The 18,511-nt window shown below is 38.1% G+C and overlaps 1 protein-coding gene across 3 annotated transcripts; it reads left to right on the forward strand.

The window, feature by feature from the left end:
- The first annotated feature begins 7,840 nt into the window (after nucleotides 1-7,840).
- On the forward strand, nucleotides 7,841-14,329 carry LOC108879392 (CMP-N-acetylneuraminate-beta-galactosamide-alpha-2,3-sialyltransferase 1). Of its 3 annotated transcripts, XM_018670635.2 has the most exons (8): nucleotides 7,847-8,335; nucleotides 8,731-9,036; nucleotides 9,170-9,366; nucleotides 9,474-9,653; nucleotides 9,905-10,003; nucleotides 11,964-12,009; nucleotides 12,110-12,229; nucleotides 13,236-14,329. In XM_018670635.2, the coding sequence occupies exons 1-8, from the start codon at nucleotides 8,024-8,026 to the stop codon at nucleotides 13,401-13,403; spliced, it is 1,428 nt and encodes a 475-aa protein (XP_018526151.1). In that variant the 5' UTR covers nucleotides 7,847-8,023; the 3' UTR covers nucleotides 13,404-14,329. The 3 variants fall into 3 exon arrangements, with proteins under 3 accessions (XP_018526154.1, XP_018526151.1, XP_018526152.1); XM_018670638.2 differs by lacking the exon at nucleotides 9,170-9,366 and having other exon boundaries at nucleotides 7,841-8,335; nucleotides 8,731-8,808; XM_018670636.2 differs by lacking the exon at nucleotides 9,905-10,003 and having other exon boundaries at nucleotides 7,861-8,335.
- The last annotated feature ends 4,182 nt before the right edge of the window (nucleotides 14,330-18,511 follow it).

The raw sequence follows: 18,511 nt of genomic DNA on the forward strand, positions 1-18,511 counted from the left end.
GACACTATGACAGCAGATTACAAGGAAACTGTTTTGCTGCAGTGCCCCCATTGATGAGTGATACTTGCTGAGATAAACAAACAATGACGAAAGGTGGGAAATTTGGATGGATATGTATTCAACTTGCGTCTGTACAAGCCTACTTACAGATGACCCAAAGCAAATCTCTCAACACTCAGCTTGTTCTTTTTCCTGCATCTCTGCTGACAGAAAAAAACTGCGTAAAATTTGATCACTCATGTAACAGATCTGGTGGCAACAATTTATCAAAATGATGAATGTCCAGAGTTTTCAGTTGCACTGCCACCAGCTTTGTTAAAAAATTAAATGGTAAATTATTGATTTTGTGACACAAAATTTGCATTTAATTTGATGAGGAATGTGGCAAACCACGTGCAATGCATAAGTATAAATATATTTATCTTAAACAGGCAAACCTGACATAATCAAATAGAGGATTACCACTTCTATTTGTCATTCCATTATTATGGAATGACAAATAGAGAGAGGTACTCTTTCTCTCAAATATCATTGGCAATAATTTCACTTAATGAATTGGGTTATAACATAGAACATAAGGGCTGTACACAATAATTCTATGATAAGAAAACCTCTTCTGTACCACACACAGCATAGCACTCTCAGAGAAAGCATGGTGTCTCCGCTTTCTAAGTCATTTGTAATCTTCTTCCCCCTTGTTGCCAAAGAGCAACAATTAGCTGCATGGCTTGCGTTTGCCAGTGGGAGGGGCACTTCCTGCAGGTAAAGGGTTATCTCTAAAAACAGTTCAATTCAACTTTATGTCAAACTTGTCCTAGACAGTTTTCAGACTTCTATCAACACCTGATACAAAGGGTTATATAAACATATTTGCCTCAGAAGTGTCAAAGTCCCTCACTGCTGATTCTGTCACTGATGTGTTATGTAGTCCACGGAGTACTGGGCTGCCAAGAACTGCTGACATGCCTCCTGTGCTACTTAAAAAATAAATAAAAATAGTTGATCAACAGGAACAACTACATGACATTTCCATGCCATGAGTAAGAAAATACAAATCCCTTGCACCTATCAAACCCTTAACAACAATTGCCTAACTTATGGCTGCCAAAGCTTCTTAGTCTGGGCCTGAATGAATGTAGTGACTTATGTTCGATTTGTTATGTCAACATGCTATATCAACTGACATAAGCATTTGTTGGTGGCTTGTTTTTACCATCATCTGCACTTTAAACACCTGAGTTCCCACCTTGATATCAAGCACACGGCAGGGCAGGACTCAAATGCAGGACTCCAGACACAATCACAGTTCAGGTTCTTTATTACAAGAAAAAGTCTTGGTTACACTAGTAGGCAGTCTGATCAGGCAACAGGATCAAAAGGCAACAGGCAAAATCCAAAATCAGGTACTCAGGCAACAGTCAGAAAACCACAAAGAGTCAAAACTGGAAACAAGGCTGAGAAAGCTGACACAAGGGACAAGACAATCTGGCAACTAACAAGAGGAAGAGACACTGACTAAATACACCTAGACAAGGAGATAACGGAGACACAGGTGAAACACATTAGAGCAGGGACAGTAATCAAGACGAGGAAGTAAAGACAACTGGAATAACCAAGGAACAGGAAACAGGAAGACAAGACAAAATACTAAAATAAAACAGGAAAACATTCAAACCCTGACACTTGACTGATCTGGGTTTGTTTAATTCTGCTTTAGGTTAACTGCTTGACACACATGGTGTGTGTTCTTTTAATTACAAACAAATAAAACATATCCATCTCACCCATACACAGGTCAACTCACCTGTGTATCGAGAGAGGTACTCTATTTTTAAGGAAGTATAAATGGAAATTTACCACCTAAATTTGGTGTAGTGCTATAGCTCCCAACCTGGCAGTTGGGACTCCTACAAGGGGTTGCCAGATCAAAGATTAAAAAGGGGTTGTGAGAGTGTAGTAGGAACAACTACAAAACAAAATTATTTTGTTTACATTTTTTCCCCATCTGTTCTTTGTTATTGTGAAATACAGTAAAGTTTGATCTTCAACTGAATTGCATAAACCTTGACAAGAAGTCTGTCACATTGTGGGACAAAAAGGCTTGGCCTTCTGTTGTTGACTCCAAGTCTGTTTCGTCAATGAATAACTACTGGAATGAGTCAAGGCCATTGTGTAATAACTGCAAATATAAGTCCATTGTTACGCTAGTAAGAATAAGCTTACATTTTTCCCTAACATAAAACCTTAGGGCTGTTTCTTTGTAGTGCTGAATGTTGAACAAGGTCCATCCTGTGTTTCTTATTCCTTCCTTGTATGAGAGCTGGAAGATTGGTGACTATATTACATTTTAAAACAGTAACTCATATTCCTCAAGGAGTTGAGGTAATTTAGTCATTTTGTGGACCTTAACTGAGAACATATTTTTGGATTGTTAGATCTCATGGTACATTTCAAGGGGTTCAGCATATAAACCTTTTGTAGTAACCGCCACTCAATCAAATACACAAGCATCTGCCACTTTAATACATTAAATCATGTGTTATTCTTGTTACTAGGCCTAGGTCCATCAGCACCTTTTACTTAAAAGCCTCCACACACACATATGTTACATCTCAAGATAACTTTGGTGTTAGCAGGCGTCACATTTGTTCTGTTTTGGTGTCAGCTAACTACACCTCTGTGCCTGGCATGTTCTGGACCAGTCAATCCACTGAATTCACTGAGAAAAACTGGTAACAATGCTCCTTCTAATCCCCTCTTACTCAGCAAATAAGTTGACCTGCAAATTGTTGAAGTAACAGCTGCCATGGTCTCCTCCCCTGGACAAGAAACAAGACAAATCAGAACATGCATTGTGTGCATGGAACACACAATCCAAAAGAAGCTTGGGTTCGTTATATGATCACACATGCACGCACACACACACCCACCCACCCACACACACACAAGCTAGTGTTCAATTCTTGAAGCTTTTGCACATTTTGTTCAGTTTTTATTATGATGTTCAAATATCTGTCACAACAATGGCTGAGAGAAACTAACAAACTTGGCTTTTTCTGTCTCTCTCTCAAAGACACACACACACACACACACACCAATTGTGTTAATAGGTCATTTAGGTGTTGAATAAAAAGCTTTCAATATCATGTTTTTGCCATATTTCATAATGTTACATCTCACCTCAGGGTATGTTATGACTAATCCAGACTATGGGGAGAATTGTAACATTTCACTCCTTGTGTTTGAGACTGAACCATGCATTTTATTTTTGTGTTGCAGAGATAACAGCTACACCATTTAATAGCAGACATGTGTAACTGGTTTGTATTACATTTTGAGCACACTTGCCTTAAAGAGCTCCAAGATACAGACAGAAGTGTCAAAAACACTCTCTGATCTTCCCTACAATTCAAGTGGTGAATTCATCATAACATTTTCTTGAAAATCTATTGAGTCAAGATTACAACTGATTTTAAAAAAAGAAACGTGTGTATAATATGTGTATCAGAGAGTTTCAGGCAAATCATTTTGGCAAAAACATTCAGTTCAAGTGAACTTTCTGCAGAGTCTTGGAATGTCATGGAATACCAGAGCAGCTGAAAGCTCTGCTCCCCAGTTCTGGAACTCTCTGCCACCAGCCCTCTGAAACATTAAGTCTCTTCCTGTTTTCAAATACAGACTCAAAACTCATCTGTTTAAGATTGCCTACTCACTTTAACCATTCTCACTGCAACCTCACCACCCTACATTTCTTTTATTTTATGTTAATTTTATCCATTGCTATGTTATGTCGTTGTATGTTAATTTTATCCATTTTTGTTTTATTGCTTATTGTACAGTGTCCTTGAGTGATCAGAAAGGTGCTTTTAAATAAAATGTATTATTTTTATTTCTGGACTATTGAGTACACCTGAATATAAGCAGCACCCACTAAATTCAAAAAGAAAAAAAAGTACATATAGGCCGCACTTGTCTATAAGCCGCAGGTGTCTACGTTGTAACATGAGATATTTACACATTCACGCTGCCGTGTCCAACGTCTCACCATTGATTCATTGATGCCAAGCTTACATGCAGCAGCTCTATTTCCTTTTTCAACAGCCAGATCAATTGCCTTTAACTTAAAAGCTGCATCATATGCATTTCTTCATGTGTATACCATGATGAGGGTGTGTGCATTAAGCGCAAAATGACTGATCTGAAGAATTTAGTGTGAGTGCATTTGATCTAATTCAAACAGTTTCATTGGTCCACTGTGACCTGTTCGGTAATTTCATTGGTCTGATGTGATGAGGCTAAATGTTTTGGTGGCAAGAAGTTCGTCAGCCCGTAAAAATCTATAAATTAGCCGCATCATTGTTTAAGATGAAAAGTTTAAAGCGTGTGAAAAAAGTTGCAGCTTATAGTCCGGAAATTATGGTATAATTTATGTGCATATGAGTGTGCACACATGAATGACAAAAGAGACAAAGAACAAGTGTACATATTTTTCTTGAGTGTGTCTCTGCCACAGATGATGTCAAACCCACACAAGTAGCATAAATGTCAGCACAGGTGTACATATCTTTGTATAACTAGGTGATATGCCATGCACCAGATAGAGATGTTATGTGCAGCAACTGACTCTTTTGGCTTGAGGGCAGTGAAAACAAGTTGTAAACACAACACTGACATAGAGTGGTGGAAAAAAGTTTTTGGACACCCGTAAAATTTTATACAATCAAAAGTATTATCATGAAATATTTGGGGAAAAAATCTTTTTTGTGTTTCAAAAGGTGTGGCTGCATTAGACAGACACAAACAAATACAAATGAGATTTTTTTGTTAATTGTTTACAAGAAAAACTAACAAAACTAAATTCTTGACAGTTTCCATAGGTCAGTTCTCAACATTGTCCGTATCAATGTCAACAAATAACAGAGAATGTGTTCAAAACTGAACAAAATATAAATAAACCATCACATCACCACATTAACATTTAGTAGTCCTGCCATTAGCACACAGTAGAGCTCTAATCCTGGCTGCCATGTTCCCCACGAGCCTTTCACACTGTTGAGGGGTAATCCTGTCCCATTCTTCTTGAATTACTGCTTGTAATTCTTCTAAATTCTTTGGTTTACGCTTTGAAACAGACCTTTTGATAATCCACCACAGATTTTCAATGGGGCTCATGTCTGGGGATTGAGCTGGCCACTCTAAGACCTGGATACAGTGCTCCTGCAGCCAAGTTCTCCTGGCCCTGGATGTGTGGAAAGGGGCATTATCTTGTTGAAACATCCAGTTTCAATGGAACAGTGCACGTGCAGAAGAGAGCATGTGGGTTTCGAGAATGGCACAATATTTGCAGAGTTCAATGTGCCATCACAGACAGTGAGATGGCCAACACCAGCAGCACTCATGCATCCCCAATCATGATAATGCCTCCACCATGCTTGACAGTAGGTACTGTACATGCTGGAGATAATGCTTCGCCTGGCCTTCTGCGTACCCTCACATTATCAGGAGGAGGATTATCAGGAGGAGGATAAAGCCACAGAATCTTCTTCCAGTTCCTGGCTATCCAGTTCTTGTGTGCTGGGGCCCAACGATGCTGGGCTAACCTCTGTCTCTCATTGATCAGGGGCTTCTTGACAGTCTTGTAGGACCTTAAGCCATGATCTAAAAGTTGGCCACGTAGAGTGCGGGTGGAACACTGGACACCAGTTTGGTTTGACCGCTGCTGAATGCTGTGATGTCATTCGGCAGTTTTTGCCGGCTGGCTGAAGAAACCCTTAGACGCCCAGATCTTGGTTTGTCTTCCAAGCTGTTGGTTCGTCTGTATTTCTGCTGAGTGTATCCAATTGCTGAAGGACTGCATCTGCGCTTCCTGGCTATCTGGCGGTAGCTGTACCCTTCCTGGCTGAGAACCTAACAGTTGCTTATTTAAAGTTATGGAGCAACATAAGCAGTTTTTGAGTCACATGAAGTAGATAAATAATTGACAATTTTGTCTTTGGATTTTTCTCCAAACAAACACTACCTCTCTCTATGATGATACTGGGCTGGAAATCTTGGATTGTCCATATTTGGACCATTTTCCACATATCAATGTGATGGCAATGGACAAGATGAACTGAGATCACACATAATTACAGTGTTTTCCATCTTTCACATGTACTGCTCACACCCAGAGGCACTGCATAAGAAGCAAACTTGTTTGGTAGGATGATCGTTTTGCATGACTCACAACACAATTAGATTATTGCCATGACCTGCCCCACGATTGAAATGATCATCCGACAAGCTTATTATTATTATTATTATTACTGACACCATGCTACTTACCCATTGACTAGGTCACCATTTTTCTGGACTAACACATAAAATAACCACATTAAAATCATTAAATGACTGATTTGTTAGCTAATATCTTTTGTCATTAAAGTGAAAGAACAAAATCATGTCATGTCAGAATCAGCAGATTCAGATTTTCGTGCCAGTGTTTTAATAAGCCTGAATAACAGACTTGTTTTGGCATTGTTTTGGCAAGGCTCAGTGACAAGTGTATCGTGCAGTCATCTGTCACTACCTAGAAGGTTTTAATCCACATTGCTGTTGTCAGAGCCAACAGCCCAATATATAATCACTGGGTTGATACGTGTAAGCTGAGAGAAGATAGGTTCAAACATAAATGGCATATCTGAAAAATGCATCCAGTGGGGACAGGATCTTTGTGGTCTTCAACAGGCACGGTCCAGTTGCGGGGTCAGGAAAAAGGCAAAAAGTGAATCCATCATCTCCAGGGAGCATTTTAAAATCAGCATCCACTCTGGTCCAATCAGCTGCTCCCCTTACAACTCAACTTCCTTGAGACAAAAAGACAGAAACAGGTGAAACGACCCACCCTTCAGGCAGGGAGGGAGAACAGCAAATCAATATTATAATATATTAATACAGATTACAACTCAGGATCGTAACACCCAAACAGAAAGACATTTACAATAACAGTCCTTATAACATGCAGCAGTATCACAAAATGTGCAGGGGGCAGCACATTAAAACACAAACTACAATCACAAAAGAAGGTGAATGTAAAATTACAGGGGAGCAGTAAATACAAGGGAAGTAATGGTAGTGTTAGAGAAAATCTAAGACCTGAAAAAAGTGTCAGCTGAAGTGTTTCCATTAAAATTAACTTGAGATGTCAGCTGGGGTGTAATCACAAAAAGCCAATAAACTCCCACTGTTAACAATTATTGTATTCATATTATTATAAATATTACACAATAAATGCACGGAACGGAATGCACTCTGGTGTTTCTCTGTTGTTCTGTGTGTTTGCTTTGATGGTAATGCTGATGATGTTAGTTTGTGCCAGATCGATTAATAAGTATTTTCACTTCTATTGAGGAAGCATCTTATCGTCTTAATGTTCTTAACTGACCTTAAGGATTAGGTTGCTTCATCGGTTCCTGAGCAAAATGAACAGCCCCAAATTATTGTCAGAAAGTTCACAAACAAGGCAGTTTTCTTTGCTCATGTAAAGCTGACATTTTGGAGATACGTTGTTTCACAGCATAATGTTGTCTTCAAATCTGAAGACAGCATGTCCTTTTTTTGTACTTTTATAACTTGTAAATGTCACATACTGAGTGTAAGCTGCTTTATTTTCACGCTCTGGAAAATCACTGCGTGATGATATTGAAACAGACAGCAGCGGGAGGTGTATCCGTCTTGTTTCTATCTAACATGCGACTTTAGTTTGTTGGATTACAGCCATCATATTTTTTTACTCACATGACAGTTACGTCGACTTTCGTATGGGCTGTTATTCTTAGAGCGTACAAATGATCCGCACCCGAGGAATCCGTTTTTCCTGCAGTGTTGCTGCTCACAGCATCGTAACAGCTCCCACGGTAAAAATGAAGCACATGTTTGGATTAGACTCCAGTACAACCACAAGGACTGACAGAAGGATGACGAGTGAATTTAATTTCAAATACGGATACTGGAATTTGTACAGAAGACTACACCTGGTGGCGTTATGCGTTTATTATTATCATTTTTAATCGTCAGACTTTGGAGCAGAAGTGGAGGACTTGGAGCCCCCTCAGGTGTTCATTTTACTGACAGAAGAAATCGAAGAAAAAATGTCCTCTCTCATCATCTACCTCATGTCTGTATGGATTTTGGACACCTTTGCTTAAACCACGCCCTCCCACATATGTGCGAACCTCCTCTCATCTTCCTAGAATTTGTATCCCGTGAATCAATTGTTGTTCATCATTCTCCCGTGCTCTTTACTGGTATAAAGGTTTTGCCAAACTGGACTAGACTGGATTTACTCTGTGATCAGGTAGGAGAAAAGGGTACAGTGTTACTCATAATGAATGAAAACATTTACAAGAATCTAGTAAAAAGTTATGATAATAATAATAATAATAATAATAATAATAATAATAATGTCATATAATAATTTAAAAAATTATGCTCGTATAAAAACTCAATCCTGCAGTCCTTACACAAGACGTAATGCATTCTGTGATGTTCATTTCCTTACTAGCAGCTGTATTTTGCTGATGTAGTTTGAGTCTATATAAATGGATTGTGTAGTGAGATATCCACTACCAACAAGCCTCATATTGTTTTGTTGTTGATCATAGCTGATAATAAACATTATATGTTTCTCTTTTTCCCTCTGATTCATGAATGTAGACTTTGTATTTCACCGTGCACACACTTTGCCTACAGATTGCCTACATCCAAAGCCATCCAAACAAGATTCCCAGTCACGAGCTTCACCCAGGCAAGACGATGACAAAACAAAGGGTGCTCATTTTCCTATTCTGCGTCATCAGTGTCTGTGTGTTTTTGGGTGAACTTGTGCCAGAGAGGCTTTGGGAAGACTTCCTCCAGCATCAGGACACAAGTCGCTGTGCTTGTGAGAAATGTTTATCAGATGAAGATCAGTGGTTTACGCAGCGTTTGAATAAATCAGTTGAACCATTTTTGTCATCAAAATACAAACTCTCAGAGGATTCTTTCAGGTGGTGGACGGTGAGTTGGCAGGAAAACTATCAGGAAGTGAAATTTAATCATCACTGCAGTCACTGCTTTATTTTTCTGCATGCTTGCCAACATAATACCACAAAACAACTGGTCTAACAGCAGTTTATTTTTGATATGTCAGGGTTTACAGGCCGAAAAACGCAACTTCGATTCCTACAGTACAACAGTGAACACCCTGTTTAAAATGTTCCCACCCAGTCCATCTCTCATAGAGCCAAGCCCTGGTCATTGTAGAACTTGTGCTGTGGTGGGAAATTCTGGTAATTTGCTGGGATCACATTATGGACCTCTGATAGATTTCAATGATGTCATCATAAGGTAAATTTTTAGCAAAACAAAACTGAACAGTTATTAGAGACACTGGGATAAACACTGTTTCTGTCAAGGACAGTAATGTATGAGTCATATCCTTCTTTGCTATTTAGAATGAACAATGGCCCTACCAAAGGTTATGAAGCAGATGTTGGGAAAAGAACAACTCATCATATTGTATATCCAGAGAGTGCCTCGGACTTAGATAACACCACTCATCTTGTGTTGGTTCCATTCAAGATACAGGACCTTGAATGGCTCATTAAAGCCCTCACTACAGGATTTTTTGGAACGTGAGTAATATTTTTATTATAACTACACATGTGATCATTTGTTCCCATCTGTATGTAGATCTAATGTATCCAGTATTAAGTAAATATATAGTAATAATGAAATACATAAGTACATATATAATAAATAAATACAAAATTTAGTCAAGTCAATTTTTTTTCATATAACATCAAGTTACAACAAAAGTTATGGCACTTTTCATATTAAGCAGGTCTAGACCACATTCTTTATAATATTATATGCACAATGACAGACCCAACAGTTCCCACCATGACCAAAGACCGGGTGACAGGGGCAGGGAAAACTTCCTTCAAGGAGGCAGATACCTCAAGCAGAACCAGACTTCAACCTGGTGGGTAGAGAGAGAGGGGGGTGGGGGAAACCATATGGACCACACACTGATTCCATATAAAGATAATAATAGTAATAGTAATAATAGTAATAATGGTAATGACAGGAGGCTTAATATGCAGCATGACCATGGAAGTGAGAAATAATACCTTTTCAAAACTCAGGAAACTGTTATAAAATGTTAGTTTGGGTCATTTTTATTTTATTCCAGTAGTTTTTATTTCAAAGTTTCCTTTTCCCAAATGGCATTTTCCAACTGTCTACAGCAACACATTCTTACTACCAACTTATCACATAATGAGGCATGGTCAGGACCCTTTGGCATACAAAGCACACGACTGTCATACCAGAGACCAGGATTTGCATCCAGAGACAGGAGTCTGTGGTCTGGTTTAGGCAACAAAAGCACTCTGGTTAAGGTTTGGGAAATAATGGTGGTTTTAGTAAGCTCCTTTTGATTGCTTTGGATTAAGATTTTTCCCTCTTTGCATTTCACCCTGAGAGGTGTCTTTGAGTACCTTGGATACCTTTAAACAAACGAAACTTAACACTACTACAGGTGCTGTCATTACAACTACTTAACTTACTTCTGCTATATCCTATTGTTAAGTTGGTAGGTTGTTGAGCAGGACTTTCACCTATTAGACTGAGAAGTGCCAGTCTGGCTGTTGTGGCAGGAAGGTTTGCAGAGTATTTGGACTACCTAGCTAAAACAGGAAAACAGCCAAAAAATGAAATCAAATGAAAACTATTTCCTTCACATACAGTATATTCCCAGGCATTTCTATCATCTTCTCCTGTTCAGTTTCAATTCTAGTCGTGCAGGCTATTATTCAGTGAATTTACATGCACTGAAGTAACTGGGTTACAGTCACTTTTTTTAAAGATTATTTCTTAGGATTTAATGTAAACCGGTAACCTTGTGTCTGTAACTGTGGTAGGGAATTAAAGCAACATGATTCCCTTTGGTCGTGTTCCCATGGTGAGCACTAATTTGTCTACTATGTAAACAGGTAACCAGGCTTCTAATCACCTGTTTTTTTAGTACGCATGTGCACAAAATACAGCAGACAGAAACCTAGCAGCAGAGCAGCTGGATGAAATGAGAGCTCATTACACAGGGTGACATATCTTTGTGTTTAAAATAATTCCATCCAAATTCTGACTGAAACTCATACCAACACTTATAGCCTCTATAAGTGTAAATAAATCTGTCCCCATGCAGAACTTTTGACTATTTGTTAAACTCAGACTCAGTTGAGCAGTCCTCTGCCTGCCTGTCTTCTCTCTGTGGCGTCAGGAACTTGGGACCGAGACACCATCCTCTATCACAACTACAGTAAAAATAAACTAGGAGTGCTTCCAAAATAAGGTCAGGGGTGGGGCAGAAATCTGATTACTGACCTGTGGCATGTATCCACAATTACGGTAACCTAACTGGTAAGATGAATTGTGCCAGTTAGTAAGCAGACTATTCGTAAGAATTGACATTTATACTAAGTAACCCTCCAGCACTCAATTTACATACAATGCAAATATTCAGTGCCAGTGCGATAAGCAGTGAGCCCTTCAAGTAGGCAAGGCAAAAAGTAATGACTGACGGACTGTAGTTTATGTCCTGTCTCTAACAATTAATGTTGTTGGTTTATTTGTTAAACCATAACCATGTACTTTCCCAATGCTCAACACATGACAGACAGTACAAGAAAAGCAACACATTTCAACAACCATGAAGCTCTGACAAGCCTCAAGCTGCCTCTAATAATCTTATATCTAGTAGGTGTTGAGGATTGGCTTCCCTTCCAGTTTGAGCTCATAGTGACCAGCATTTATGTGGGCAAGAGCATACAGGACTGCCTCTTTTACTTGTAATTCTTTGTAATTTTGTTGTATACATTTCTTTGAAGAGTCTACAGTTTGGTTTATCTTGAGATAAGAACATTTCATGTTATTTCCTACAGGTCATACATGCCAGTAAAATCAAAGATCAAAGCTAACAAGGATCTGGTAAGTATTATTTTGAATGAAATCAGCAATAAACTTTTTTTGGCTGCAAAGGTAATGGTGCATAAAAATAAATTTAAAGGCTAATTCTGATTTATAACAGGTGATGGTGGTCAATCCAGCGTTCATGAGATATGTTCATGACACATGGCTGGAGAAAAAGGGCAGGTATCCATCCACTGGCTTTATGACTTTGGTTATTGCCCTGCATATTTGTGATGAGGTAAGTGAAATTATTCAAATTATTTTAATTATTAAATTTTAGTTGAGCATGTCACCAGTGTTGTAAAGGATTGAGATTAAAAGTTTGGAGGCTTTCTGTATTCACATACCAATGCACACCGAAAAGGTTTATTGGTCCCTCTACTTATTCCTCCTGTGTATACTAGAGCAATGACTTGTTAATGTGACCACACCTTTACCCCTTTTTCACCAACATGGAGCTGGTCCTCTTCCAGTTTGCACACCAAATTTTGAACTATTCAGAGCATTTTGACCAAAAATAATTGGTGTGGAACCTCAACTGGAACCATAAAACAGGTTGGAAAGAGGATGGTGAAGGCAACATTGAAGAAAGCATGTAAGAAATTGCAGGAAAAAAGAACACACAATGATCTTCCTATGAGTATTTGTACCATTATTACAGACATTTGCTGGTAAACAGTGTGATCCAGCATTGTGCATTGTGCCCTCCATTAATTAACTTGATTACAGTGGTTCCTCTTTAAACTGGTGGAAATGCAGACTGGTTGACTGACTGAATCCTGAACAGAACTGGTCCAAGAACCAGAGCAAGTTTGGTTTAAAAAAAAAAAAAAAAAAGGGATATATTTTTCTTTGTTCAGTGGAAGACACAGACAAGTTCATCCACCCTGACTTACAGCTTACTTTAGCGTTGCATGACTTGATAGAGCTTTCTTCTGCTAAGAGTTAATGTTCAGATGGGTTAGTTTTAGTCAAACACATGTGCCAAAAGTTGGATGACCATTCCTATGGAAAGCCTACTGGCTTATTATTCCAATCTTCATGTTAAATGATGTTGTGATCTTCATTAGTCCACGCAGTATCAGGTTGTGCTGTCATAAATCTACTGACCCCTATGACAGATCATACCATTCTCTAATATACCTTTTTAACTGCCTTTGAATCCACACCCAAGCAAAGAACAGATTCTTAGCAATGAAGCCTTAGTTATGGTTTTATTATATGTTCATTTTTGTTTTCCCTAGGTCCATGTGTTTGGTTATGGAGCAGACAAAGATGGAAACTGGAGTCATTACTGGGAAAAACTACAAGACCGAAAGTTAAAAACAGGAGTACATCCTGGAGGTCATGAGTATTCAATTATCCAGCAGCTAGCTGAGCAACAAAAACTCAAGTTTTATACTGGATGGTGATCATTCTGTCAACATTAAAAGTATTTAAGCCATGATAGAACATCCTTTACAAAACAAAACAAGACTAGTAAGAATGGGCCTTATGCAACAACTCTGGTCTGACTCACTGTCTAACCCTGGACTAACCATTATTAAACTAAAACTGAGTGGAAAATTATCCATGATATAAAACCAAACATTTAAGGAATCTGACTGATCCTGCTGGGGATGTTTTTTAGGCTACTCAAATATTTCAATGGGCTTATGGAATGAAAATTTATCACATACAAGGAAATGTTGGACAACAGCTTTTCTATGCTGCTCTGTACTTGTTTGCTTGTACTCAGTTTTTCATTTTTTATTGTTCACTTTTGTGTTGTTGACGGACACTGTTGCAATGCAATACAGAACATAAATGAATGAGTTACTCAGGGCTGAGAAAAACATACACATTTGTATGTGCACACACATAACTAAATCCTCTGACAGTCATATGCCACCTTTGAAGGAGTGTTATTTATGTGTTACTGACAGTCATACTATGAAATATCAACGTTATGTATATTTATTTATAAATAGGCAATAATCCATTAACTGAAGAAGACTGGCATTTACAATGGATTCAAATCCGTATCATCATGTTATTTTCCTCTTGAATGTACCATTAAAACAGTTTTTTTTACAAGGAAGATAAAAGGTGAGGTAATGGTAAATTGTAAATTACTGAATGTATTTAACTAATGTGAAAGGGTATCCGGGGCAGTCTTCTCTTAACAAGAGCAAAAACAACGAATCTACCTAAACCTTTTGGTTTTGTCTTTCTTTCTTGCTGTATTTTTCTAAAATTTTACATTTTTAATGCAAAGCACACTGAATTTATCTGTAACGAATATGGTATATTAATAAAACTGCTTTAATCTTGCCATGGTAAAAGTTTCAAATACTAACTATGAATTTGTGTCACAGTTATTTATAGGACAGCTTCAGATAATGAATGAAGTGAGTTAATCACATTACATTACATGACATTCATTTGGCAGATTTTTTTGTCCAAAGCAAACTATAATACTATACACAAGTAATATTTTTTTTTCATCTAGCAAATAATAAATTATGTAATAATTATGTAATAATTAATGATAATTTGCTCACTAAAAATAAGCCACATAAATTGCTACATCATAATGCACTCAACCAATAATGGCCTATAAGTTCTTTGATAGGAATCTGAAATCTTTGGACAGTAAGAAGACACAACTTACTTGTCTCTCAGTAAATAAATCAAACAGGATTTTCAAATTGTCAGAACGGAGTTTGAGAGTTTGCCATATCATCTGTGTATGTCCTCACATGCAAATCATAGACAGGGAAATAAATGTATTTTCAGTGTTGCAGAAATGATAAAATACAGTTATAAATCCCACATCTCTGACTGTCTGTCTACTGAATTACAGGATTTAAGATTAAGCCTATCCTGCTGTCATTATATATGCTGAAACATAGAGGGTGCTCTTGGACAAGACATTAGATATGTTCAGTGGAGTCATGGTATAAGAGAACACAGCCCTTATTAATGGATTCCACCTTGCCTGTTATTAACATAAGATAAGATAAGATAATCCTTTATTAGCCACTCGTGCGGCACCATTTTTGGCTGTATGGTTCCCCCCATGCCTCCTCTCCACTGCTGCAGCTGTGTTTTTGCTTATGTTCAGCTGTCTACTGACGATCTTGCACCCTTTATGAAGTCTTACTATTTAGTTTCTTATTGTTAAGGCAGATCTTTACCAAGTGGAGCCATTAGACATTAAACACACCTGAGAAAAAGCTATAAAGCTATAAAACAGAGGTTGTTTTATAACCCTTTTCAATTAGCCTAAGTTGGAATTCACATGTGTGATCAGATTTGTTGAAGTGATAACAGATAAATTGACTTTGGCTGCAGTGATCTTTCTTTTTAAAAAAAAAAAAAAAAAAAAAAAAAAACAGGACTTGGGGTCAAATACACTTCAGCCACTTCCACTTACCACTTCAACTTATATCAGCAACTTACTTAAAATATACAGTTATTACGAGATAGCACAATTTGGAATCATTTAACATTTTTGTGATAATGCACAGGGTTCTACTCAGTTTTGTTGTGCACTGAATAAATTTGGGTTGGTACAAAGCACAAAGAGTAAAGATACAATTGAGAAAAAAGATCAAGATCTTCTCCAAACCTGGCTCAAAACGGAAACCCAAGCCTATGAGCCACTAGGTGGATACATGGCTTCTGTCCTTACCACAAATCTAAAATGACTTGTAAGTGTGAACAATTATTTTCTGTAGCCTAAATACAAGACAGCACAGTTCATTATTGAACGACTCACACGACACAATTACTAACATCTCCACTTTCACTAGTGCACCGACTCTGCTTTTATTACCTCAGTGACTGCTCTGTATATTTTTAAGATTTAATATTAGTGTCAAAGACCCCTTGTCCGCCCTACTTCTGATTCCCTGGGTCTAGAATGTGGCTTTAGTATATTGAAATACTCTGAATAACTATGTGGCCATTGACTCAGCACTGTAGGATCTGTGAGTTGGTTGTTGGAGTCATAGTGGAGATGTGGGCAGTTATAAATTCCACAGCCATAATGAGAATATTCAATTCAATTAAAAAGACTGTGACTGTGGCCTCATGACATTTTTTCCCAGCAAAATTTACAAAATACAGATGCAACTCAGCAAAAAAAAAAAAAAAAAAAAAAAAAAGACAACATGACCACACGTTTTCAGTCCTTTGTGTCTGATACTGAGCTGCTGGAATTGCATATGGAGGGTGATACCAGTCATTCCAAACACTTGTGTTTTCTCAACAGCATAGTTATTGCTGGAGCCTCAAGCTTTTTTTCTCTGATCTGTGTGTGCACCAAACGGCAGTCCATGTAGTGGAAATACCTGTCTTCTCTCCCTCCAAAGAAGGCCAAGGTGGTGTCATCGGCAGGGTAGGTGAGGGCCTCTGTCTTCTGGAATGCAGAAGACAGGGGCATCTTGGGCATCTTGCTCATTGACTACCTTCAGAAAGGCCAAACTATCAATGGAGAATATTATGCCAATTTGCTGAGGTAGCTGCAAAAAGCAATCAAGTCAAAATGGCCTGGAAAACTGACGAAGGGAGTCTTGTTTCACCAGGACAATGCTCCTGCACACAAGTCTGTGGTTGCAATGACTGCTGTCCATGACTGTGGCTTTGAACTGGTTGATCACCCTCCATATTCTCTTGATTTGGCACCATCTGCCTTCTGTTCCCCAACATGAAAAAAAAAAACACTTGGCTGGGAACCACTGTCGGACCAATGATGAGGTCGTATCTGCTGGTAAGGACTTTTATGAGCATCAGGATGAGAGCTTCTATACCACAGGAATCCAAGCACTGCAACACTGATGGAGGAGATGTGTGGACTGCAGGGGAGACTATGATGAAAAATAAACAACATTTGGCCTGATGGCATTTTTTTCCCGGCAAAATTTACAAAATACAGATGCAACTCAGCAAAAAAAAAAGAGACAACATGACCACACACTTTCAGTCCTTTGTGTCTGATACTGAGCTGCTGGAATTGCATATGGAGGGTGATACCAGTCATTCCAAACACTTGTGTTATCTCAACAGCATAGTTATTGCTGGAGCCTCAAGCTTTTTTTCTCTGATCTGTGTGTGCACCAGTGTTGGTTTACTATTCCTAGTCCACAACCATATCTTTTGTCTTGTGTAGCATTATGCAGAATTTATTTATTTTAGGATTTAGGATTTTCTTTCTTTTGTCTTTGGAATACCTTAGCTACCACTAAACAAATGGAACTTAATGCTACCTCAACTACTGCTCTTGACACATAGTCTGTTTGTGTGCTAAAATACTGTTTAGCTGGAAGGTTGCCAGGTAGGATTTTATGTTTCCTTTAACCCTGCAAATTCAAAGCATCTGCAAACAATGGTAATATAATACTTCATTTAGAATGACAGCAGAATAGCTCCACATTGCTTTCAGTGGTGAGACTGGTCCATGTTAGCTTGCCACAGGAGCTAAAGGTGGGGGCTTGTTAATGAAGGAGGTTTGTTATGCACCTTATAACATCTGCACCCTCATCCTTAACTCATGCTCACCACACACCACTGATATTATTGATTATCACACACCATGATGTAATTATTTAATTCAGCACTTTAATATTTTATGTTTGATTTGTTGATATATTTAACATTTTGTGGTATTTCCAGCAGTTCCTATGCAAGGGTGAGATTTAGTATAAAAAACTAGGGATTTGGTGAGTATTGTAAATGTACTCAACAACAAAATGATACTTGGAGCAGAAACAACTGCAGTGGCTCATGAGTGTTATTTAAAAAACAGATTCTGGATCACAACAGGTGTTTGTATTTAATCCAGAAATTAAATGTGGCTGGGAAAGAAAGGCAGTTACTATCCATTGGTGTTATGGCTGTGGTTCTAGCCCTGCACATTCAACAGTCAAATTCAACCATTGCACCATAGCCCCCCACCCCCCACCCCATAACATGCAGTAGTATCATAAAAAATATACAAAGGGCACATATATTAAAACACAAACTAGAATCTCTGAAGAAGATGTTTGTAAAATTACAGAGAGGAGCAGTAAATGCAAGGGAACAGAGGAAATCTGAGACCTGGAAGAAGTGTCTACTGAGGTGTATCCCTTAAAATTATTATCAAAAATTATAGTACTGTATTTATTTTATCATCATTATTATAAATATTACATAATAAATCCACAGAACCACTTTTATTATATTACTGCATAATAACAGTAGCAGTGATAATATTTTAGTGATATTTCTGATGACTATGGAATACCAGAAGTGTTTATTATTATCCTTGTTATGTCATGTGGTCAGTATCACTCAGTGCTGCAGAGGAGTCTATTTCTATTAAACGCGCGACTTTAGTTTCTTGGATTACAGACCTCATATTTGTTTAATCGTGTGATAGTTACATGGACTTAAAAATGATCCGCACCAGGGGAATCCGTTTTTCCTGCAGTGTTGCTGCTCACAGCATCGTAACAGCTCCCACGGTAAAAATGAAACACATGTTTGGATTAGA

Source organism: Lates calcarifer, unplaced genomic scaffold, assembly GCF_001640805.2.
Source record: "Lates calcarifer isolate ASB-BC8 unplaced genomic scaffold, TLL_Latcal_v3 _unitig_648_quiver_1389, whole genome shotgun sequence".
NCBI lineage: Eukaryota > Metazoa > Chordata > Actinopteri > Centropomidae > Lates > Lates calcarifer.

Coding starts and splice junctions, on each gene's coding strand:
- LOC108879392 (XM_018670635.2), top strand. CDS start 8,024: ATGCGTTTATTATTATCATTTTTAATCGTCAGACTTTGGAGCAGAAGT. Junction 9,654..9,904: donor ACTACAGGATTTTTTGGAAC/GTGAGTAATATT, acceptor GCACAATGACAG/ACCCAACAGTTCCCACCATG. Junction 12,010..12,109: donor TCAAAGCTAACAAGGATCTG/GTAAGTATTATT, acceptor GATTTATAACAG/GTGATGGTGGTCAATCCAGC.